At 35.4% G+C, this 24,323-nt stretch overlaps 2 protein-coding genes across 4 annotated transcripts; one reads left to right on the top strand and one right to left on the bottom strand.

Annotated features, from left to right (window-relative positions):
* Positions 1–874: 874 nt before the first annotated feature.
* LOC18443762 (nucleophosmin) lies at positions 875–12,499 on the bottom strand. Of its 2 annotated transcripts, none has more exons than XM_088867306.1 (7): positions 12,198–12,499; positions 11,537–11,647; positions 3,478–4,960; positions 3,016–3,147; positions 1,739–1,816; positions 1,528–1,650; positions 875–1,237 (listed from the first exon to the last, which is right to left on the bottom strand). In XM_088867306.1, exons 4-7 carry the CDS (start codon positions 3,142–3,144, stop codon positions 1,052–1,054), a joined length of 516 nt encoding a protein of 171 aa, XP_088723432.1. In that variant the 5' UTR covers positions 3,145–3,147; positions 3,478–4,960; positions 11,537–11,647; positions 12,198–12,499; the 3' UTR covers positions 875–1,051. The 2 variants fall into 2 exon arrangements, with proteins under 2 accessions (XP_088723432.1, XP_006854006.2); XM_006853944.4 differs by having other exon boundaries at positions 4,892–4,960.
* A 309-nt stretch (positions 12,500–12,808) lies between these two features.
* On the top strand, positions 12,809–23,001 carry LOC18443764 (SNF2 domain protein). Of its 2 annotated transcripts, XM_020673224.2 has the most exons (6): positions 12,809–13,261; positions 13,645–14,507; positions 20,319–20,371; positions 20,589–20,755; positions 21,542–21,690; positions 22,309–23,001. In XM_020673224.2, exons 2-6 carry the CDS (start codon positions 13,652–13,654, stop codon positions 22,764–22,766), a joined length of 1,683 nt encoding a protein of 560 aa, XP_020528883.2. In that variant the 5' UTR covers positions 12,809–13,261; positions 13,645–13,651; the 3' UTR covers positions 22,767–23,001. The 2 variants fall into 2 exon arrangements, with proteins under 2 accessions (XP_020528883.2, XP_006854008.3); XM_006853946.4 differs by having other exon boundaries at positions 12,809–14,507.
* The last annotated feature ends 1,322 nt before the right edge of the window (positions 23,002–24,323 follow it).

Below are 24,323 nucleotides of genomic sequence, written 5' to 3'. Positions count from 1 at the left end.
AGGAACTATGAATTACACAATTATTTTAACTTTTTCTTAGAAAATAGGAACGCTTGAGCAATTTGAAACCAATGCTCCAATGTTTCCTCCCCCATTACAGATTGAGCAATTGAAAAAGAGAAGGTACTGTGAAAGAGATGATGTGATCTAGAATGAGTACCATGATGGATGGGAACTTGGATGGCATGAAGAATCAGAATATATATAAGAAAATGTCTCCCCTCTTTTTCTTTTTAGTGAATACCCTATTATGTAGCACGTCAAGCCCCTATAGTAGGATGTCATTTTGGTCCGTGGTTCGATCTAGCAACACATTCAATTAGTGGCACTGGACTGGTTCGGCTGGGCTTTCCCAGTGTCCTTCGCTGTGGGTGCTAGCTACTGACTGTCACCTACCACTTAATCCCCCAATGCTCGAGAATGAAAAAAAAAAAAAAGGTAAGGGATTTGGGCATCTACCCTTTGGTGAGAACGGAGTCAAGAGAATTCATCATAGGGCTCATTGGTACTACTGCGAAGGCCCCAACTCATTCTCAACGCTGGAGAAGGGAAGTTGAGCAATACTTCCACACTGTCAAAATGCTCGAATCTACAAAATGAAGGTATCAAAACGCAGAAAAATTGATAGATGCCGATACTCAGAGATTGTGAACGCTGGTAACTAGAGAGTAGATTTTCAAGAAACCCCCCAAAATAATTGAAATTCATAATACAAATTTTGCTGAAGTGCTAGGAGACAACCCAAATACAAACACCTTGAGAAATGATCTTCAATTGCTCTATAAAGAGTTATAAGCCTGATATGCTAGCATATGGAGAGAGAAACTATGGCAGACATTCACAAAAATATATCATAAAAGGAAATCACAGAAGATAGGCAACCTGTGATACATTAATCATTAAACAGGTTTGATCTGCATATAAACTTGTGTATCTTTTGACTACAGTAGGATAACAAAACTTTCTCATGGAATTGCACAAAAAGAAAGAAAAGCAAAAAGAATGAAAAAGCTCTACTTGCCAGAATAAATCAGTGATGCTCATGCAAGTTTTAAAGCTCCGCATTTTTGGTGGGCTTCGAAGGCTTCTGGCCTGATTTTGTCCTCCACCATTTCTTTACATGATGAGCAGCTTTGTTGATATGCTTTTTTATTGCTGCCGCAGTACCTTTGATTTTGTTCACAATCCTTTCTTTCCAATCGCCTTTCTTGGATTCTTTCTCTCTCAAAACCTTCCCCTGCAGATTATCAAGAACAGACCCAATTAAAGATGTTCCACATGCAAATAGAAATACAAGTATCTAACTTTGCTTAGTTTCCACTGCAAATGAACGCATGGCAGTGGATACTAAATGTCATTTCCTGCTTCATTTTTAATTTGCACCAGGGTCAGAACCAAATTTCAGTGACATTACAAAAGATTAAATCATGGTAACTATGCAAGACATGGAATAGTTCAAAAAATCGTTTTATTGCCTTTGGTCTATCAGAAAATCAACATTTTAACCTAGGTAGAATATGTGCTTACCAATTTCGAAGGGAATTCATTCTCCTCATCTTCGTCCTCATCCCCTTCATCATCACCAAAGTTTTTCATATTCAATAGGTCATCTTTTGAGTACATCTGCATGTTTGGTGCTCCAGGCATGCCCTAACAAAGAAAAAGTTTCAGAGGATGCAAAAAAAGTAAGTTGGTGAAACATATATGGTAACCACCAACCAACTTCAAGCAAACTCACTTCCATGGATCTCAAAAGCCTTTCCATCTCTGCGTCTTTAGATGACTTGGGAAAAAAAGGTTCTCCTGGAACTCTATCCTGTAAATCATACATGGTTTCTAAGTTTGACAATAGATGGTGAAAACCATGGTCAACTAAACATCTAAACAAACTGCAACTGGAAAAAAACAAGCAATCCAATGGCTGCTATCGTTCCCCCAGTGGTTGAAGTGAGTCTCCAGCTTTTGCTAGAACCATACAAATGCTACAACTTAAGAGAGCATGATAATTATCATAACTTTATAACATAAAAGCAAAGAATAAATGTTTCATGCGGGCTGGACCGCATTTCTACAATATGCGGTCCAGAGGTATAAAGCATCCATCTTAAAGATGGATGCAAATAGGTGGTCCACCTAAAAACAATTGTAACTAACGGTTCAAACGTTTTCTTAATATTATAGTATTTCTATTTTTCAAAATTTATTTATTTTTTCATATTCATGATCTCCATGTTAAAGATTATATATTCTCTAAAAATTAGGATGAAATTATATTTCAAAAATACATATATTGCCAAGCCCGTATTTCTACAATATGCGGTCTGGCCGCATGCTAACCACGTCCAAAAGCAAATTCTATCGCTAAATTTGATTTCGGATTCCAACTATGACCAACCAAAGAAACACAAAAACTATTGCCTCAGATGAAAAGGAAAGCAAGATATATCCATAACTTCATTACAGCACTGTCAGATGAATCAGAGCGAGCATCAAGTCCGAATTTTGAGGGTTGGTAGAAAAACTTAAATGAGTTTTGAACATGCTCCTGGGCTAAATAGTCGGACTTTGGTCGCCTTCAAGAAACTCTTCTACTGGAATTTACACATAGGATTGACCACAGTATCCTAGTGGGATGGATCCTCTATCTTAAGGGTCAAATTTCGAGAGTTTTGAATTCTAGCTTACCAAAATGAAGGGAAAATGTTTTAGATTAAAATCTGGCAGGTAGTATGATTACTTTGGAGATACTTTTGAAGCAGTTTCTCAAAGAATCCAAACCATAAAGGGGAAAAACAAAAAAAAACATAGATTGTCTGGAACAGAAATGCTAGCCAGATACCATGGTAAAATTTTTATTATGTTTCCAGAAGGAGTATTTTTTCTTTTCTGCAGGTCTGACTCATTAATGCTTTGACATAGTCTAAGGAATCGATCAAACAACTAGAGATGAGAATCAAACCCTCAAATTCATCACAGATTCATTAAAGCACTTGAAAATCATAGAAATGTACTAGCCTTAGGAACTGGAGGGGGCTTGGCAGAGCATGCTTTACTGAGATCTTTACAAAGAAAATTTGTCAAAGTATCAATCTGCGGCTTGGTTTTGAACAAAAACTCGGCGACATCAGTGTCAGTATACCCCATGATCTGCATAATTGTGATAATAAGATATCTATGAATAACAGATAACACCACAAATGTAGTTCAATTTGATAATGCAATAACAAGGGAATTACAAGAAAAGCAAAAGATCAGGCATACAGTCATTCATGTCTGCTAGGAAAAATAACACATGGAATTTTCCAAAGATTAGAGAAGTGCGTATTAACTAATTCCATAACATATGCAATCAAATCAACATGTGCAGCATCACTCAATGCAAAACAGATGCTACATAAACATGGAGTATATACTCCATGATGGCAACCATTCATTGCAAGCATAATTTTGCAACCACTTGGATACAAGATGCCTCACCTAGGAAAATAGATCTGGCTTGCAGCACCTTCAAAATAAAGCTGCTGGCATCAAGACACCCCCATATAGACACCAAGGGAATTCTAATGCTAAGTATTTCTGGCACTGCATATTAAGACAGTCATATTCACCAATTGCCTTAGTGTGCATGTTTGTGGTTGGGTGGGCAAGAGTGCTTGTGGGTGTGTGTGTTCATGCGTGTGCGTTCGATATCCTATCACAATGAGCTTGAGGTCCATGTGGTTTCTCTAATCAATTTCCTGAAGCAAACTTTGCTTCCTTAACTGCACAAGTCCCTATTCCATTTTTGATGGAAAACCAGCATCAGCCCCAGATCTAGTTAACTGCGTTAAACCAGCCCTCCTTACCTATTGCTGAAAATCAGCCATTTCCCTTTTTCTCTCGGAGTTACTTATGAGTGGAATAATTACACCACAGGAAGAATCTGTATGGCTGGCAAGGCAGCAACCTAGTACGATCTATACATCGAATTAAGAAAAGCAATTGACACTATAATAACAGAATCACAAGGTGGAACATGCCATCTGTGAGAAGCAACCAATATATACAATGGTTTTAACTATCTGAAAAGATCTTAATGTACACATGAAGGGTGCGGTTTGTATAAAGCCGAGGCTCTAGACAAATGTGGTTTCAATACTGGAAATCTTTGTGATAGCATTAAAATATATTTTCATCTCTAATTGTAAAATTTAAAGCTTAAAAAATAGCGCAGATCGAATAAATCTATGAAAACTTGAAATTTTTTAAAATTGACGGTCCAAAAATGCATGACAAGATACACTATTCCCAAAACTTGAAATCCATATTTTTCTCATGTGCATGCATCTTGAAGATGAGATGATCAATTTGAGGATATTTGGGCATCAAAACAACCCTCTTCTAATGAAATTTTTAAGGTGCGCCCCAGTTTGATTGTTTAGAGCCTCGCACTTATATAAACTTTTTCCATACATGAATCCTTACATGCACAAAACATGCAAATATAAGGGCAATGCATACATATAAACAAGCATAGATAAGGGCCTGGTAAATAGGAAACACTTATTGAAAACATCCAGAGAAGAATTACTAAACTAACAGTAACAGAAACAAAATTCCTTTTCCAGAAGAACACCAATCAAGGTGGCTCTCATTTAAATCCTGCACATACACAAGCACAAGTCACCAGCATCGCGCTCTCCTTGAAAATCTATTGGGGAGAAAGATGTAATTATATAAAATACCAGGTTTTTAATACAGATTCTGTAGTCAGCCCACAATCCAAAGTTTTCTTTTTGAGAAATTAAACATAACACAGAAGATGTATGTGAGGTAAGAGAAAAAAAAATTTGTTTCTTGCAATATGGAAATTGAAAAAGATTCATATGATAGCTATTTTCAAAATACCTACCTCCTGACAGGTGCGTTCAATAGTCTTACATTTCGAATTACATTGCCCTTCAGTCTCTTGATCAACAAGCTAAGTGGAAAAAATCATTATCAGAACATGCTTATAAGTTCAACCTAATAGTGAATACAAATTTGCAAATAAACTTCTTCATACAACACAACCAAAAGAGAACATCACAAAGGAACTAACTAGAAACAACAGCATTTCAATTTGTACAAATAATTGACTGGCATTTAGATGAAACTATAAAAATGAGTATCACATGCATTTCTGCGTTTCCAAGCCTTAATTTACATCTGCACTAACCTAAACATAAGATGGTAGCCTCTGTGAGTCAAAGATCTACAAGCACATCCTAGGACAAGCAGGCAGCTCGTTACAGTTAACTTCAAAAGTCACACACAGTTTATAGCTTGCAGATGAACAAGGACAATTGCATTTAATCTGAAGGTGTAACAGTAAATTCTTAGAATATATTTGGTTTTTCTTCAAGATTGGATGAAAAATACAGTTATCACTGTACCTAGTATCCATTGTTTCTGATTGATTAAACAATTTTGCTCAAACAGTATCAATACCAAGCAACTGTTTATTACGTAATAATTCTCCATGAAAAAGAAAAAAAAACAAACGAAACACGCTAGGCAGTTAATGCTCTTTCACAACGTGAGACTCATTCTCAATGATAACTACTGATAAGAATGTCCTTGGCAGATAAACATATAAAATTTAGGGGTCAATGGATGCAAGATATTTTAGTTCGCAAGAGGCGTACAATAAATGTTACTTCAAACCAAGGTTGAAAAAAACAGATCGGTGACTCGAATCGGTCACAGCCATACCCGTGTTGGATAGATGGTCAGATCGGAGAATTGGACGAATTGACAATTTTTGTTCCAATTTTTTTTTCAAAAAATCACTATAAATCTCTAAAAATAGTGTTCTTTTAATTTCAAAAAGAAATTAGGAGTGGTGCATTGTATACTTTCATTACTTTGTAAAATAGGTGAATACTGAGAAGTTGTTTTCCTGTATGGATATCTATATAATTATTAATTATAATATATTATTACAACATTGAATCAAAATAATTTAAAAATATTACCAAACACTTCCATATTATAATTTTAAAAATAATAATTTCCCATATAAAGTTAAATTAGTATCATATGAAAGTATCCAACATTTATTAGTTTGCTTTACTCATCCAAAATTATTACAACGTAACAAACTATAATATTATATACTAAAATTGAAATTGTTGGTTTATATTTTATAGTTATTTTAGTATACAAATAAGAACAAATCTAAAATGTCTTGTAATATCGTATAAATTAAAAAATCTCATTTACAACAATAAGAAAAAATAATATATTACATAATTTATAATACAAATAAATTAATAAATAAAATACAAAATTTGGTTATCAATGTATAATTATTAATTATAATAATATGATAAATATTATTAAAAATTATTAGAAAACACTTCCATATCATATGATTAAAAACAAAAATAAAAACCCCTTATAAATTTCAATGTTATTACATTAAATAAAGTGGCTGAGGTTTTTTGTTTTTTTTTGACAAAGATGTAGTACCTACAAAACCTCCTAAATAAAATTTTGAAGTCGTGAGGATTGGATCCCTCAACCTCTTAGAAACATGCACAACACGCTTCTCAAAAAAAAAAAAAAAAAATTCATATGGTAGTGCAGACAGCATGCAACACGCATAACACGCTACAAGAAAAAATGCACAAGAAGCTTAGAAGTTGTGATGTCTTAGAAACATGCACAACACGCTTCTCAAAAAAAAAAAAAAAAATTCATATGGTAGTGCAGACAGCATGCAACACGCATAACACGCTACAAGAAAAAATGCACAGGATGCTTAGAAGTTGTGATGGAAAAATTCAAAGGTGAATGGGACGATTAATCCCACATAGAAGAATGAGTGTCACTTTTCCCTGTATAAAAGCCTACACAATAGATTTCCTATAAAAGCTTGCACAATAGATTTCTAACGTACACGCCTACAAGCATGTGGGGCATCATATGTTGGGTTGGTAGGTCCACGTGTTGCTGTTTGAGCACATGTTGGGTAGGTGGGGCCACGTGTTTCTGTGCGAAGAGGCTAATACCGTTAGTTCTAATTTTTTTCAAATGTGCCCAAGTTTCACGGACTCGGCGGGATGATCCATGACAGCATGCACCAATGCATGATGTCATACATACGATTTACTGTAGCAAATAGGCCGAATCCTTATAGCCAGATCCAGGAGGGTCTAACCGACACCTGATCCGGATCGAGGCACTGAATTTTTAAACACTACTTCAAACAGTGTTTGAAGACTTGGCCAAGTCCTCTCAAACTCGCTTGAGTTACTAGGCTTAGGTAGGGGTCGAGTCCTGAGCCTGAGCGAGTTTTTCAAGACTACTCTCAAATGATGCTAACATGCAGAGCTAGAAATACTAAAACATCCCAATTTACTAAAACATCCCAAGAGAAATAGCACACAATAGAATAAAGCAAAAGTTTATCCTCCCAACAAAAAAAAAAAAAAAAACAATTCAGCTTTCCAAACTTTTGCATTATACGTTTGATTGATTGCCCTCTTGCTAAAGAAACTTGGTATTTTATTATGGACCAATGCTTGTGCTACTTTGTGATGAAATCTTCAGTTGCTGTCCTAGTGACCTTGTTTCTTTCTAGCGCTCTCCAATCCCTACTTAGAAGTGAAAGGGTACGTTATTTAGAAACCCTGCTTGGTTGCTACCTTATGGGGACTAGGGAAAGAGAGGAAAGGGACCATAGAAACTTAGAAGGCAGAAGTCTAGGTTCATGAGAGAATTTTGGCTGCTTCTTGATGCAGGAGAATCAGAAGAAATAGTATAAAATCAACAAGAACAAAAGCCAAACACAAGCACCATTCAAAGAAACCTAGGGTTTCTTCTCCACAACCAAGCTAGTGTTGCAAAAGCCTAAGCTTTTCTTTCTCTTTCAATTTCTACAAGTAATGTGGAATGATTCCCTCAAGGCCCCACACACCTCTTATATATTATAACTTAAAGTTCCAAGTATAAAAAGGGTCCAAACAAATTATACATTGACCCATATAACCTAACTGAAACTTAAATTTCGTAATGACAGTTTTACGCCTGTGAACAATAACTATAAATAATTAATAAAAAATATAAAAAACCCTAGAATTCCTAAAAAGCTAAAACCCCATAGAAATAAACCCTAAAACTAAAACTGTAATATACATCCTTCGAAATTTAATGAAACTTAAAAACAAGAATAATTTTGCCCTCCATCATTCTCCCCTAATTGGAGAAAACTCATTGTCGAGTTTTGAAGTTTGCTAAGATGGATTCAGCATCAAAACCACCTCCTTCAACCATCTTTTTTTGTCAGCTCAAATATTATCCGTGGTAAAAGAATACCTCAAGAAACGGATCCTGATATGTATATTAAGGAATTGATGCAAATTTATCAAATTCGGCTGCTCATGAACTCCCATTAAAACCAAACTCAATTTTATCGTCTGTAGAAGTTTTCTCGACATTATTTCATTACTCTCTAAATCCAGAGCCATAATTTGCAAATTTTGAGTCGGCCATACTTTCATTGCACTACTCTGATTCCAATGCAGTAAATCTCTTAAATGCGCCACCACCTCTTCAATATTAATAAATCTTCAAAAGCCATGATTTGGATCAATCCTCCTGCTTCTTTCTCTCCATATTCTTAACCCTCTTCCAAAATATCTTCCCTATCATCTTGATCCTTATCATAGATTGGATTTCCTAAGAAATCTTGTTGTTATCAGATTTCCTAAGAAATCAGAGTATATATTGAAGATTGGTGGTGAATTTCAATCAACTTCTTCTAGATTTTCGATACAATTTGTGTCAAAATTAATCATCTATCCTTCAAATAGTAAACCCTAAAGTGATTTTCCCCACATCTTGGTCTTCTATCGCTATCCTCAACACTTGACTCCCCATGCGGAGCACAAAAGTGAAAAGGGTTTTACTCGACATCCTCTTAGGCTAAAAGATCACCTTCTTGACTATTATTGAGGCTGGCGAATTGCTGCGTCAACTGCTGAACTTTCCCTTCAAGTTCTTCAATTCCATCATCTATGGGATCACGAAGAGGATCTACAAAAATCCCCTTTATACAACCCCTTCTCATTGCAATGGGATCGTAAAAATCACAAATCCTAGGCAGATCATCAACAAAAACAAGATCTAAGCTTTGTTGTTGATCTAAGGCACAAAAAGCGATGCTGCAATACCGTGCTATAGTACCATGCTACAGTGACTTGCTACAGTACTATCCGTATGGATTGCGGGATTTGATACCAATTTAATGCAAAAAAAATTGAGGGAACAATAAAATCAGTAAGAAACAAATCTAAACACAAGTTAATTCAAATAAACCTAAGGTTTTTTCTCCACAACCAAGCTAGGGTTGCAAATGCCTAAGCTTTTCTCTCTCTTTCAATTTCTAAAAGTAATGCATAATGACCCCCTCAAGGCCCCACACACCTCTTACATATTACAATTTAATATTCCAAGTACAAAATGTGTCCAAATAAATAGTACATCGACCCATATAGCCTAACATAAACTTAAATATTGTAATGACAGTTTTACCCCTGTGAACAGTACACATAAATAGTACCCATGACCTGTAACTATGAACAGCAACCAGTGAATCATAAATAAAAATAATAAAAAAAACCCTGGAACTCCTAAAAAGCTAAAAACCCCTAGAAATAAACCTTAAAAATAAAACTATAATATACATCCTTCGAAATTGAATAAAAATTAAAAATAAGAATAATTTGGCCCTCCATCACTTCTGGATGACAATGTTGCTTGGGTCAAAGGAGACTCGAGGAGTAAGGATGATTCATGTGATAAGGAATTCATGGAAAGAAATGGTCAAGGAGGGCATGCATGGAGTATCATAACCTTTTACTTGTTGGATATCCCTCTTGTGAGTTCCCTCAAGCTAAAGGTAGCTCTTTTAGGTATCTTGGTTCCTTTAGGATTACAACATTCTTGGAGAGTCATAGTTAGCTGTTACATCCAAGTGGAAATGTCTGCACTCTTTAACTCTTTTTTTTATATAATTGATTTGTCCACTTTCCGATCTAGACCTAGATTATATTTTCTTGAGCTAGTTGTGCAGAGGGGAAGTCTCTTAACACCATTAGATGGGCTTAGCATAAATCTGGTCTCCTATGGAGGCTAGCTGATGGATTTAGGAAGTTGCTCACCTTTCTCAGTTTGGATCTCTTTCCATCATACTTGGTAGGGTACCTGATTTGTTTTCTGAGAATCTTGACACATTCTTTTTTTTTCCATTGGTGCTCCTTTTTATATCTACTGCTTATATTTCCCCTAAGAGAAGTACGCATCTTTCTCTATGTATTTCTTTTATAAATGACACAAAAGTGACAAGGTCTATTGATGGACCAAATGAACCCCAAAATACACTAAACGGGCTGTAAGTTTCATTAAATAAAAATGAGTTTCATGCTTCCCCTAACTTGATTAGATGTGATCGCCAAAATGGAAGACATTCATTTACATTGAAAATCCTGGTTCATCACTTGCTTTAAGTCCTTTCTTGATTCAACTGTAGGAAATTTTAAATGGACTACAACGAGTTCAATGGAGAGAGTGAGAATGAGAGAACTCTCTATAAAAGAGAGAGGGAGATATTAACCTGCTTTTGCAAATAGGTAAGTTTTAAATTATTTTTCTCCCTACTTTCAGGTTTTTGACATATTAATTTGGGGGTGGTTTGATGCTTCATCAAGTATAGGTTACTTTTGTGTATTGGGAATAGAAAGACAACTGAAGCTCCGCTATGACTCTTAATTGTCATAGCATCTCTGGGCAGCTCTTAGTTTATTTGATTGTTTTAACTTTTACATGTGATTTGTGCTAGTCACTATCATTTGATAAATTCAGAAGTTTTCCCATTGCACTCCTCATATTGTTTGAAAATAATGTTTCCCCAGAAAAATTGATCACATCTTCCTGATTTTTAACACTCTTTGCTCCCAATCAACTGAGAAGAAAATGGACTTTTGGAAAGATCATCAAGTCAACGGATCAATCAAATTGGGAAAGTATTTTAACAACTCAAACAAACTTGACAGATTCTTTCAGGACATGCCCGTATTTCTTAATTCATTTGATTTTGACTAGTCTGGGACGAATTGACTCAACTCAAACCAAATTTCTTCTTTGTAGTTCACTATATCAATATCTTAAAGTGAAACTCATGCAAATGTTAGATTTTCCCTTGTTTTGGATGGTTACTCATTCAAAGTTTAGATATTCAAGACTAGGAGACTTGTTAGTCCATGCCAGACATAAACATCGTAAATGTTACACATCTTACGAAAAATAGTAAACAGAATCAAAGGGTTGATGCAACTACAGATTGCAAACAAGAAATGAGGAAGCCTTTACTTTAAAAGCATCAGCTAAAGTTTCGCAGTTGAAAGAAGCCACACTAATAATCTCCGATCGCAAAATACCTAGCCAGACCCTCAAAATTATGAACCAAAAAATAAAAACAAAATACAAAAAACACTGAGAATGAGCAACTGACCTTCAATTCATCCCCTTGTTCAACAATATCAAAACGAAGGATCCAATCGGCTTCTTCCTTTTTCAGGTTGCAAATATTCTCTGCTATCTCTATGATCTGATATTCTGAAACCTGATCCAAAGAAGTTGAAAAAGAAAAAAATAAAATAAAATAAGCTCAATTCACCTCTTGTAAAACTGACCAAAACAAAAACAAAAAAAAATATCAAAACACACGCTTATAAAAAGAAAATATAAACATTTGAGCAATCAAGCCAAAACACAAAATTTGCATAAATGAAATAAAAAGACAAAAAATCATCTTACGATTGTAAAAACATGAAACGGATAAGTAAGGAAATGCCCAGAAACATCTATTCAAAAAAAAAAAAAGGAAATGCCCAGAAACATAAAAAAATAATGTGAAATTCGGAAATTGAAATTGAATTTCACTAAGTAAGGGAGAGGAAAGAGAACACCTAACCATTCAAATACAGTCCCTTGATTCTTATTATGTTAAAAACAACACAAGCATTTGAGCCTTAAGATAGCAAAAATTAGCCTTGAAATTTCTTCCTCAATCTAAACTCGATTCCGATTTTTTTTTTTTTTATAGTTAACAAATTATATTTTGATGTGCTAAATCCAGAAAAATATCGTTAGAGAAGGAAGGGGGGAAGGACCTGTTTAGGTGATATTTGAGCTCCCTTCTTGGAAACCAGAGAGTGGATTTGTTGGGCGATGGTTTGACAAACTTGACATTTGATGAAGGGAATATCTTCTCTTCTTGCAACCGCTTGTGTTCCTCTTTTGCAGAGTGAAACAGGGATTGTAGAGAGAAGAAGAAAATATAGTAGACAAATAACTTCAACCTTCGCCATGGAAACCCTAACCCTAAACCTAAAACAACGTCGATTAGGGCAGGGAGCCCTCCTGAACTCTGCAACTGAGCCCACCCTCTTTCTCTCTTGTCTGAGAATGTTGCAGTCCTTGTCTTGTGAGGCACAGAGTTTTCATGTGCCCCGTTGTTTTATCGAAAAAGACCCCAATCTTTTCAAATAATTCCACCAATGCCTTGTTAAGTAATATTAAACTATGCTCCCGCGGGAGCATAGCACACGCTCTCATAAGCGTAAATTGAAATAGAAATCGTTCTTCTAAGGCCCTTCTTCAAGCACAACTTCTGTATATTATAAAACATATGCGCATAATTCACCGTTGGTTACCAAGATTAACGGTTTAAAATATATGGAGACTACGTATTTTAGCTCAATCTCGTCCGTCGACGCTCAAAGGACATACGGATGCTTTATATTCAACTTAGCTCAAGGATGATGGTCGCACCGAAATTTCGTCTAATATTCGAGGCATTCTTTAGTTTAGCGCGAAACCGTTGATCGGGAGCCGAAATTTTGAAACCCCCAAACCCTAGATTTTCTGCACAGACAGTAGGGCACATACGAGACGTAGTGCAGAGAAAAATGGCGGAATAGCTCAGTTGGAAACCCTAGAAACCCTAGCCTCTTTCTTTAATAGGCATTCTGAAACCCTACTTCAGTTCAGAAACCATGGTTATTAGTTGAATAAAATTTTCAAACTTCAAATCTTTTAGCGCATTCTGAAACTCTAGTTCTTCCTCTCTCTGTTTCTCTTTCATCAATATTGGGTTTCCATATCTCTAGTTTTTTTTTATGCTTAGTTTGAAACCCTAGTTTCTGCTCCCCTATTGGTGGTTTAGAACCGTGAGGTAATTCCATATGCTGCTTAGTTTAAGTTCAGATGTGCTACTCTAAACCCTAATTTTTGTTACTATCTTTTTTAAAAACCCAATTTTCGTCTTTGTGGCAGTTCAAAGTTTAGATTCTTTTGTTGGGATTTTTCCTGTATCTGCTTCAGAATACTAGTTTGGTGCCTAGCGGAAAACGCCATTTTTTCTCCGTTGCTTCAACACCTTGGCCCCTTTCTTGGGTTAACTTTATTGCTTTTTCTCTGCCAGTTTTTCAGAAGTCCTTTTTTGTTTTGTTTATTAACATGAATTTCTATTCTATAGCAATACTCAGTTTAAACCTGTAGTTGAGAAGAAATCTGGTTCATCTTTCTCACCATCTTGTCATTTCCAAACATGGTCAGTCTTTTGATGAATGAAGAAGCAAAACCAAATTCGAACCTTCTGAGTGCCAAAACTTACAGAAAAGTCCTCAATGACGCAATAGAACGCTTTTCACAGGCACTTCATGAAGAACACTGTGACTTTTCAGAACTTCGATCACTATTTGGTCGCCTGATTCAAGCAAGAATAGATCCTCCTCTAGAAGTCATATGGTGCTTCTCCGCAACAATCTTCTTTGAAGAGACTTCAGAAGAAACCAATGTTCTCAGCCATGTTTCTTCGACTCGAAAGATTTTTGAGCACATTGCTTTGTGTACGGCTTCATGCACTGGCCCAAAGTCCATTGCTGCCATGGCACCAGTGGTGTTTGAATTGTACCAAGCCATCAATGGATTTATCACAGTGGCATCACACAGCGGTTGGAAGAAGCGAGATAAGAAATTGGGAAATGAAATTGAGAAATTGATTGATGATATTGCTGCCCATATAAGCATTTGCAATAGTAATGGTGATGCTATTTGCTCAGTTCTCGCAGATGGTGAAGAAAAAAATTCAAGTCTTTCTTGTTTTGATGATCTGATAAAAATTTGGATGATGGGTTTTTCTCAAAAATATGGAAAGGTCAGGGATAAAGGAAACTTCAATGATTTTTATCCTTTGATTGGTGAATATACAAGAGATGTGTTATTTGAAGAAGGGTGTAGCATTGAGCGATTATCTGGTTTGGTTACTAGTGAGGTGTTCTTGTTAATGCTCTCTTGGAAGTTGGTCTCTCCGAATCAGCCATCTCGGACTTTTCACGAAGCACCTGGTGTGGAAGTGAATGAATTAAAAGCGTGGGCAGTTGGTGCTATTACTGGCTTTAGAAATAACAGTTTCTTTGGTGAGTACTGTCTTCTTCTTTTTAAGTTCTGATTGCTTTGGACTGTCTCCTCTTCTACTTTTCAATTTCAGATATATTTTGGTTTAATTGGCTTTCTACTTTGCTTCAATGAATGATAGTATTCATGCTCCTGTGAATGAAATAGTTAGTCATGTCTCACTCCTAACTACTTATTTTGTTCGAACAAATTTCTCCTAGCTGCTTTTTTGTTCAAATTAATTTATGAACTAGAAATATTTCCACTTAACCCAATTGATCAACCCAGTGTTTAAAAAAACGCTGAGTCGCCCGGTTCGACTCGGGAATTGCCATGGACGGATCGAATCGGTGAAAAAAACGGGAATCGTCCGGTTCTCTCTAGAACCGGACGATTCTGCACAGTGACTCGCCGCTTCACTGTACGAAATCGGTGAGTTTCGTACAGTGAATCGGCAAGTCCCGTACGGAAGAACAGATTTATTTATTTATTTATTTTTTATTTATTTATTTTTTATTTTTTTTGTAGTCCATGATAGATTTTTTTGTAATACTTGATCGATTTTTTTGTAATCCATGATCAAATTGTTTTTTTTTTTTTTTTTGTAATCCATGATCGAATTTTTTGTTTTTTTTTTTTTTTGTAACCCATGATAGAATTTTTTGTAATCCATGATCGAATTTTTTGTAATCCATGATCGAAATGTTTGTTTTTTTTTCTTGTAATCCATGATCGAATTTTTTTTTTTTTTTTTTTTTTGTAACCCATGATAGAATTTTTTGTAATCCATGATCAAATGTTTTGTAATCCATGATCGAAATGTTTGTTTTTTTTTTGTAATCCATGATCGAAATGTTTGTTTTTTTTTTGTAATCCATGATCGAATTTTTTGTTTTTTGTTTTTTTTGTAACCCATGATAGAGTTTTTTGTAATCCATGATTGAATTTTTTGTAATCCATGATCGAATTGTTTTTTTCTTTTTTGTAATCCACGATCGAATTTTTTGTTTTTTTTTGTAATCCATGATCGAATTTTATGTAATCCATGATCGAATTTTATGTAATCCATGATCGAATTTTTTGTAATCCATGATCGAATTTTTTGTAATCCATGATCGAATTTTTTGTAATCCATGATCGAAATGTTTGTTTTTTTTTCTTGTAATCCATGATCAAATTTTTTGTTTTTTTTTTTTTTGTCACCCATGATAAAATTTTTTGTAATCCATGATTGAATTTTTTGTAATCCATGATCGAATTGTTTTTTTCTTTTTTTGTAATCCACGATGGAATTTTTTGTTTTTTTATGTTTTTTTTTTTTTTTGTAATCCATGATCGAATTTTATGTAATCCATGATCGAATTTTTTGTAATCCATGATCGAATTTTTTGTAATCCATGATTGAATTTTTTGAAAATTTGTGATTTTTTTTTTTTAATCCATGATCGAATTTTTTTTTGTAATCCATGATAGAATTTTTTGAAAATTTGTGATTTTTTTTTTTTAATCCATGATCGAATTTTTTTTTGTAATCCATGATAGAATTTTTTGAAAATTTGTGATTTTTTTTTTTTAATCCATGATCGAATTTTTTTTTGTAATCCATGATAGAATTTTTTGAAAATTTGTGATTTTTTTTTTTTTAATCCATGATTGATTTTTTTGAAAATTTGTGATTTTTTTTTTTTAATCCATGATCGATTTTTTGAAAATTTGTGATTTTTTTTTTTTTAATCCATGATCGATTTTTTTGAAAATTTGTTAATTTTTTTTTTTAATCCATATTATTCAAAGAGAAAATGAGAGAGATGATGATTCTGAGGCCACCCTATCCTAGCCATATTATTCACATATCGAGTCCCAACAACAACAGTGTAGGGATGAGCACGACAGTGCAGGTGAGCATGAAGGATGGACAAGCTTCGGGGATTTTGGATTGGGAACACAACAAAACACTAACACTCAGGGATTTGGGAATAGTCAGACGCCTGCTAATATCGATGATTCGTTTTTAGATCAATTCAATTAATTGTCAAACGAATTCAATCAAGGTCACCAGCGTGACCAAGAAGAACAACAACATCGTCTATCATTTTATTTTTAGATCGTATGTTACTAATTTTATGCTTTATTATAGTCCATGTATGTTGATATACTGATTCCATGATAATTCTATATTTATCCTTTTGTGTGATGTAAATTAAATGCTGAATGGCGGTTCATGCAGGGAAAGAACATATCAATATTCGCATATTCATTGAAAAACATGAAAATTCTTAATGGAGTACCCTCATTTCTTATTGAATTCCTAAAAAACAATATTTATAATGAATTTTAATAATTTTTTCGGATTTTTTTGAAGCTTTATTCTGACCGATTCACCCGATTCCCGATCCGGATCGGTTTTTTGGGTGCCCGATCCGGGTCACCGATCCGTTTTTTAAACCATTGGATCAACCCCAAAAGGGACTGATAAATAAAGGCTGTGATTGGTGAGAGTCACTTATAATTTTCTCGGAGATTTCTGTTGGGTGTACAAAATGGTGTTGTAAGTGATTACAATTTAAAATTTTTCATTTCAAGTCCCTTATCATCATCATCATCATCATCATGGCCTTATCTTAATTAATTGGGGTCAGCTACACGAATCTTGATCCGTCATTCTGCTCTATTTAAGGTCATAATCCTTAGTGAGGCTATAAGTCCTCATATCTTTTGGGACTACTTCCAACCATGTCTTCTTGGGCCTACCTTTTACCCTTTTCAATCTTTCCATCTGAACTAACTCGCACCTCCTAATAGGTGTTGTACTAGGTCGATGTCACATATGGTCAGCCCACCTAAGTTTACTCTCTTTCATCATATCGCCTATTGATGTCATGGCTAAACTTTCTCGAATGTATTCATTTTGGATTCTATCCCTTATTGTCTTGCCACTCATCCATCTCAACATCCTCATCTCCGCTACACTCATTTTATAGGTATATTATTTTTTGTCCACCCAACATTCTGCCCCATAAATCAAAGCTGGTCTCACAGCTGTCCTATAAAACCTACCCTTCAGCTTCATTGGTAAGCGGCGATCACATAAAATTCCAGTTGAACATCTCCACTTCGCCCACTTAGCTCTAATTCTATGTGCCACATCTTCTTCAATCTTTTCATTTTTTTGGATTATCGACCGAAGATATCGAAAGTGTGGTCTTTTTTGTACTTCCTAGACGACAATCTTAACTACTTCCTCATCTCTACTCCTATTATTTCAAGTCCCTTATACACCCTTTTATTGAGCTCATGTAGACGATGCTTTATGTTGAGCACATGGACACGATGCTGGGCGAACTTGCAATGGCCCTCTATGATGAACCTATTTTGTATCAAAAATTACATAAGTTAGTCGTTGATCGATGGGATCGGATCAATCTTCTATTACATTGTTTGGCCTATGTTTTACGTCCTAAATATCACTCTCGGGAAGGGTTAACTATGCCAACTCCTGTTGGGGAGAAGAGGCTAAAGCCATACCATGATAAAGAAATACAAGCGTCTTATCTTGTTGCGCTTGAGAGGTTGTACATCAACGATTTTGTAAGTAATAAAGAAGTTTTCTCAGTCTCGGCATTCATTTCTGACATAGGAACAATGTCAGCTTTTTCGTGGTGGGATCTATATGGTGGTGGGGTTCCTGAATTATATTCACTAGCTATTGAGGTGTTGTTTCAGAGTGTCAACTCGTCATGTGTTGAGAAGTGTTGGAGTATGTATAGTTATGTTCACAATGTTAAGCGGATCAGGTTAAATGCTTAATGCTCCGAGTCATTGGTTTATGTTCACTACAATGACAGGTTGTTACGTAGATTGCAATTAGACTATGGAAAATACAAAGGATGGGATTTCATATTGATGATGACCACCTCAAGGATGATGTTGGACAATTAGAAGGATTGGGCGACCGCCTTGATGCTGATGATGAGGTTCGTCATAGTGTTCCATTACCAAGGCCTGTCCCTCCCACTACATCTTCAGGCCATGACACAAGTTTGGCTGCACCATTCCCTCTCAGTCCGAGACAACCTAGAGTCTTGCTACTCAAGGGCCATCTTCTTCGAATGTAGGCTCCTCCGCTTCAATTGTTTCTTAAAGGCTGGCTCTTTGAAGGTGCAAGAGGACAAGCTAAACTAATCTCTCTCTCTCTCTCTCTCTCTCTCTCTCTTATGTAAATCAAGAAGCTTCTTCTAGATTTATAGCTTGAAATGAAAGCTACTGAAGATGAAATATATATATTCTCACAACTCGGATATATATTCTCACAATTAGGAGGATGGCTTACTCGAAATAGAAGCAAACATCAAAGAATCTTTATGGATTCATCATTGTGATTTAAGAATCTAACACCATATGACATTTATGATTTAAGAATCTAAAACAATGGGACATAATAAATATAAGATTTCCAATGAAATATATATTCTCACAACTAAGAGGGATGACTAACTCTTGTGAAATAGAAGAAAACATCAAAGAATCTCTATGGATCCTATGAAAATTTAAGAATCTAAAACAATAGGACTTCATAAAACATTGGGTCTAGACTAAACCTTCAAAGTTCAAACTAAGAATCTAAAATAATGGAACTTAAGAATCTAAAATAATGGAACTTTGTGCTATGCGAAACAAGGGTCTGGATTCTACCATCATGGAACTTGTGATTCCTAAATAATGGGAACTTGGGACAATGGCCATCGCTAACATGGTATCATTTGTTAATGAAAGTAGTTTCGACAAACATGGAAGATTTTAATGTACCAAAACCTTAGACCATGGCTGATGGGAGCATGGATATATTTTGAAATGGAATTGGATTCCACTGTTGGATGGAACGTGGTCCCTTTTTTTGGCGAGGTTACAAATTTGAAAATTTGGGGTCCCTACAAGATCCCTTACAGGAACTGTGGGATCGAGGTTTCAAGGTGGGATCGTCACCATACCCACACGCTTCCCTGAACTATGATTTGTGCTGCATGCAAAGTGTTTCTGGTCTATATCTTGAATGGAAATGTTTTTGTTGAGTTCATGCATCTGCCTTGGTTTTCAAAGTTTTCAGGGATCGAAACACACCCTCGACCATTACAAATCTATTTCGGCATTGGATCCATGAACTTGGAGCTTCAAAGACAATGAAGATATGATGATTTTTGATGAATTGAAATGATTGGTCCAAATACGAAAAAGGGCAGGATGGACCAATTTCAAGGCTCAAAATTCAATTTTTTTCTCAGACTCATAACTTTAGTGGTCGAGATTGACTGAAGTTTTAAATTTAAAATCTATCTCCAAGATGGATTTTGGACGAGTGGGCACTTTGCAGTAGGTGTGTCCCTGGAATCACCTGAATCCTACCTTTCTTGAGGACCATTATCGGTAGACAGTTAGTTGGGGCTTAAAAATGGAGATTCATCCAAGCGCAGGTTTGCAGTAATCACAGCATTCTCACAAAACCCTTACACCTTTTGCTACTCTAAATATGATGGGGCCCACCAAAAAATGATCATCCTGATTTAATGATGACTGACAGTGTACATGGAAAAATGGCATTACTACTTTCCAAATCCTAGTTCAAAGTGCTCAAAGCGAACTGTTGTAGTTTTGAATGTTAATCAATTATGGTTCGAACAGAGTTCTGCTAGAATTGAATCAACCGCTTCTTGTAACATTTATTTCGCTGAGTTTTCATTCTGAATTTGACATGTTCTTTAATATAAAATCTTTGCTGTCTTGCTCACGCTTTTCAAGTCTTCTGGCGCTAACGTTTTCCCCTCGCTAATGCTCGCCAGTGATACTTATGCGACTGTTGTTGGAGCCAGCTCTACCTGTCACCTCCCTGTTGGTAAGCTTCCCTTCTCCCCTACTTATACATGTGGTTCTAAACATCCACAAATTACTCTCTCTCTCTCTTTCTCTCTCTATACAAACTAGAGTTCCAAGTGTTGGGATGAGAAAGAGAGTTTACTTTTCCAGGCTACTGATCTATGGTGCTAACCTCATGACCATGTCCTCTTCTAGATATCTCCCATACTCTCACGCAGAAATATATCTGATTGCAGGGTTCCGTCAATGAGGACCTGTTGCGCGAAGTACTATATGATGCTGTGTTGCTTGTAGATTACTCTTTTATGAAGTCCGTCACTGAAGATAAGCAATCTAATGCTCATCTAGAAAGTCTTGCTCTGTTGAGAGTAGTTGTTGCCCATCAAGCTGTACAGGTTTATAGGTAAGTGAAGAATAGAGGTGTTTTGATGGGATGATCATCTGATGATTTGATGTTAAGTGCTTTAGTCATCAACAATCAAAATTTAGTTTCAAACAAATGGGTGAAACATACACTAATCATTGTGTACTCATTTAAATCTATGACTGACTCCCTGCAATGTGGTCCACCCTATAGAATATGGACAGTCCGTAGTTTTCATTGTTGGACACGACATGGGTGTTGGATATGATTTGATGCATCGTTATACAATAATACAATATACACACAAACGCTCTCTCTCTCTCTCTCTCTCAAACACACACACATACACACACAACTAAGTTTTACTTACATGTAAATTGGGGTCGCTGTGTGTGTGCGCGTGCGCATGGGTGCATGCGTGCGCGGTGTGGGTGTGCACGTGGGTGTAAGGGGAGTTTTCAGTGAGTTCATTTAACTTTCATATAGAAAGGTAAAAATGCCCCCAATAGCCAGGTGTGAAATCTGACTGCTGGGGGTGTATCATTGGACTGAACTCTGGGAAATTTACTTTGGACTTTCCATAGAGAAATGATCCCAGTCTGTCAGATTTTATATCTGACATCTTGGGGTGTTTTTTAACTTTTTGTATGAAGGTCAACAGTATTATTTTATGGGGTCCCATATTATACACCCACATATACATATTGAGAGAGAGAGAGAGAGAGAGTCCAGCCTATTAAGCTCAGTAATTAGCTTCCAAGTATAATGTTTGTCACTAGATGGGGTCCCACTTTTTCTTATTTACAAATTGTTGCTTGGGCACAGTATGAAAGGAAATCAAATGAAAGCTATTGCTCATATAGAAGCATTCTCGAGATCATGTGTGCCTTCAATTTTGGTGAACTGTGTCTCCTCTCAGACCAGTAAAGAGAAGCTACGTAACTCAAGGGATGCAACCCCACAAGTATTTCTCAGTGAGTCATCTATCTCTGCTTTGAAATAGTTTTTTCTGCTTTACTTGTTGAAATACGTGCCGAAGCTGTCAGCTTCAGAAAATATGATTAAACTTTTTGAGAAAATTTGTGAGCTCGACAAATCTGCTACCAATTTCCTGATCGTTGTCTTATCTTTAGAGATTTCTGCTCCCTTTAACTTGACCAGGCCTAAAGTACTTGTTGGACAATTCACAACCCTGAAACTGCACCTTACCTGAAATTCCAATTGCTCTGAGAAATTCAGTCACAATCCCAAAACTGCACCCTACCTGAAATTCCAATTCCTCTGAGAAATTCAGTCTCAACCCCAAAACTGCACACTAACTGAAATTCATATTTCTCTGAGAAATTCAGAGAGGGAGGGAGGGAGGAGGCAGATGGGCTTGTTATGTTAAGAAATTCTACTTTGGCTTTCATAGTATCTGAAACTGTTGGTGGTTTCATAGTATTTCAAAAGGAAATTGAGCTTTGGATCATGTGATACCGAATGCTATTGACAGTTGTGTAAATCTTTGACTACTGGTATTTATTTATTTAGACGCCATTGGCATTTCTCTCATATTCACTGTTTCTGCATTTGACTTCTGCCTTTGTTAGAATGTCTACTCAAACTCGATGATGAAGGATTAAGAAAATTCCAGGAGAAGATAAGAGAACTTGGAATTAAGTTTGTAGATGAAGATTTTACGCAGGTTCTTTTCCACAAGGTGAGCAAGCATAACTTTGACAAATCTGATGATCTGTTTTACATTGAAAAGAAGGGACAAAAGGAAGAGGTGGGTGATGACCCCTTTTACATTGATAAGAAGGGCAAGGTAGATATTGATGATCATGGTGACGATATGGATAATGCATTTTCTATCGCTGCCCGGTCTATGAAGTTCACACCAAATGATCAGAAGAGAAAAAGGAAAGAAGAGAAGAAAAGAGGTGGAAAATCTCAAGTAAAATTTCTCAAGCACAAGCTCGACAATGATTTAAAACACAAAACTTCTCCACCTCTTGGTGATGGAAGGCATAGTGATGTGGATAATGAGGAAGAATCAAGTGAATGATGATTGTAGCTGGGAACTGCCTATGATGGGGTTTGCTGACTAATGAGAGCACCTTGCATCTTCTCTTAAAGCTTGTAACCGATAGTGCAATCTGATAACTGCACTTGTTTTGGATGTCTTATATATGGGAATTCATATCTTTTTGGGCTTCTCAAGAGAAAAAAAATCTAAGTTGCTTTTTAAGAGGTAAGATAACTTCTCTTAAAATTTAAAACTAGATATCCATATTCCAGGTGACATTGGAATAGGTTGGAAGGGCCAGTTGCTGCTCTTTCTTTCTTTTTTCTTTTTTTTTTGGATTTTGTTTTTTGAAATTTTTTTTTTACAAAGGTACTTTTTACTTCTTCATTTCTTTTTTACAAAGGTAACTTGTTACTTGTTCATTAACTCCTCCAACTTTCAATCACAAATAAGTATGTGGTTACAGAAAATTATAACTAAATCAAGAGTTAATAATTCATATACTCAATCAAGAGCTATGCATAGGAAACAATCAACTTTATATCTTATACTCAATTACCAAGAATGTATGTCTATCATCATCATGAAATAATTATGTTTCAATTTAATAGATTTGATAATCATTAAAATAATTATAAAAAAGCATCACTTAACCTCTGAGAGGGAGTCCCAATATAACTAAATTTACTTGGTACCAAACGTGTCTGGTGATTTGCATTATATAGTCCCCATAAAAATAGGAGTATATCTTTATAGGGCTCTAATAAACAAGGTTCCCATGCATATCCAATATTATAATATTTTTAATTTTGTAATATTTTATTAAAAAATTAACATAATGAGCCAAACACATAATTATGCACGCATTAAATTTACGTAAATACTGAAAAATATTGCAATTATGAATATGTTTAAATTTGTTTAATCTCTTGTTAAAAAATGAACATAATGAGCCAAACACATATAATTATGCACCCATTAAGTTTACCTAAATACTAAAAAACGTTGCAAAGGATTACATAATATTCTGTATAATTCTTTTTCAATGTATCAGCTCAGTTTGAAGCCATAATAGCTAGGTAACATGCACAAACCGATCAATATACCGCTTGAGCCAACTTTTTACAGCGAACATCAATGGGATTACCCTCCTTTGGTAAGCATGAGAATTGAAAGCACAAAGAATTATCTAAAAGAAAACTCAATTAATTAATTCATCGATTCCAAGTCATTCGACAACTTGATTGAAGCACGTAGTCATTAAGAAAAGTCATTGATCAATTTATTAAGTTGTCATCGCATTATTTTGATACTTTCCTGATATACAACTCTAGATATATGCAATTGTAGTGCTAATTTCTGGAGGTTATGATATACTTTTCATGATATATAAGATACTATAGACATAACATTACATAGACTTATATTTGGATAATGTAGTAGATATATATCATTGCAGTGATAATTTCTTGAGGTTATGAAAAAACCTTTATCATATATAAGGCGTTATAGATATATAACATGATATGGACTTATATTTAGATAGATAAGGGGAGATTTTTAAGATGTAGGTTTATATGTTGGTTTGATTTGCAA

This window comes from Amborella trichopoda, chromosome 5 (assembly GCF_054954075.1).
Source record: "Amborella trichopoda isolate Santa Cruz 75 chromosome 5, AtrichopodaSantaCruz75HAP2 v2.0, whole genome shotgun sequence".
NCBI lineage: Eukaryota > Viridiplantae > Streptophyta > Magnoliopsida > Amborellales > Amborellaceae > Amborella > Amborella trichopoda.
This window is presented reverse-complemented; position numbering and strand designations above follow the sequence as displayed.

What these genes read in the sequence shown, in the direction of transcription:
- LOC18443764 (XM_006853946.4), top strand. Translation starts at nt 13,637, where the DNA reads ATGGTCAGTCTTTTGATGAATGAAGAAGCAAAACCAAATTCGAACCTT. An exon ending in TAGAAATAACAGTTTCTTTG is followed by an intron (nt 14,508 to 20,318) that starts GTGAGTACTGTC and finishes AATGCTCGCCAG; the next exon opens with TGATACTTATGCGACTGTTG. An exon ending in TACCTGTCACCTCCCTGTTG is followed by an intron (nt 20,372 to 20,588) that starts GTAAGCTTCCCT and finishes ATCTGATTGCAG; the next exon opens with GGTTCCGTCAATGAGGACCT.
- LOC18443762 (XM_006853944.4), bottom strand. Translation starts at nt 12,395, where the DNA reads ATGGCGAAGGTTGAAGTTATTTGTCTACTATATTTTCTTCTTCTCTCT. An exon ending in CTCAAATATCACCTAAACAG is followed by an intron (nt 11,648 to 12,197) that starts GTCCTTCCCCCC and finishes TCTTTGGATCAG; the next exon opens with GTTTCAGAATATCAGATCAT. An exon ending in GGCTTTTGAGATCCATGGAA is followed by an intron (nt 1,651 to 1,738) that starts GTGAGTTTGCTT and finishes TTTCTTTGTTAG; the next exon opens with GGCATGCCTGGAGCACCAAA.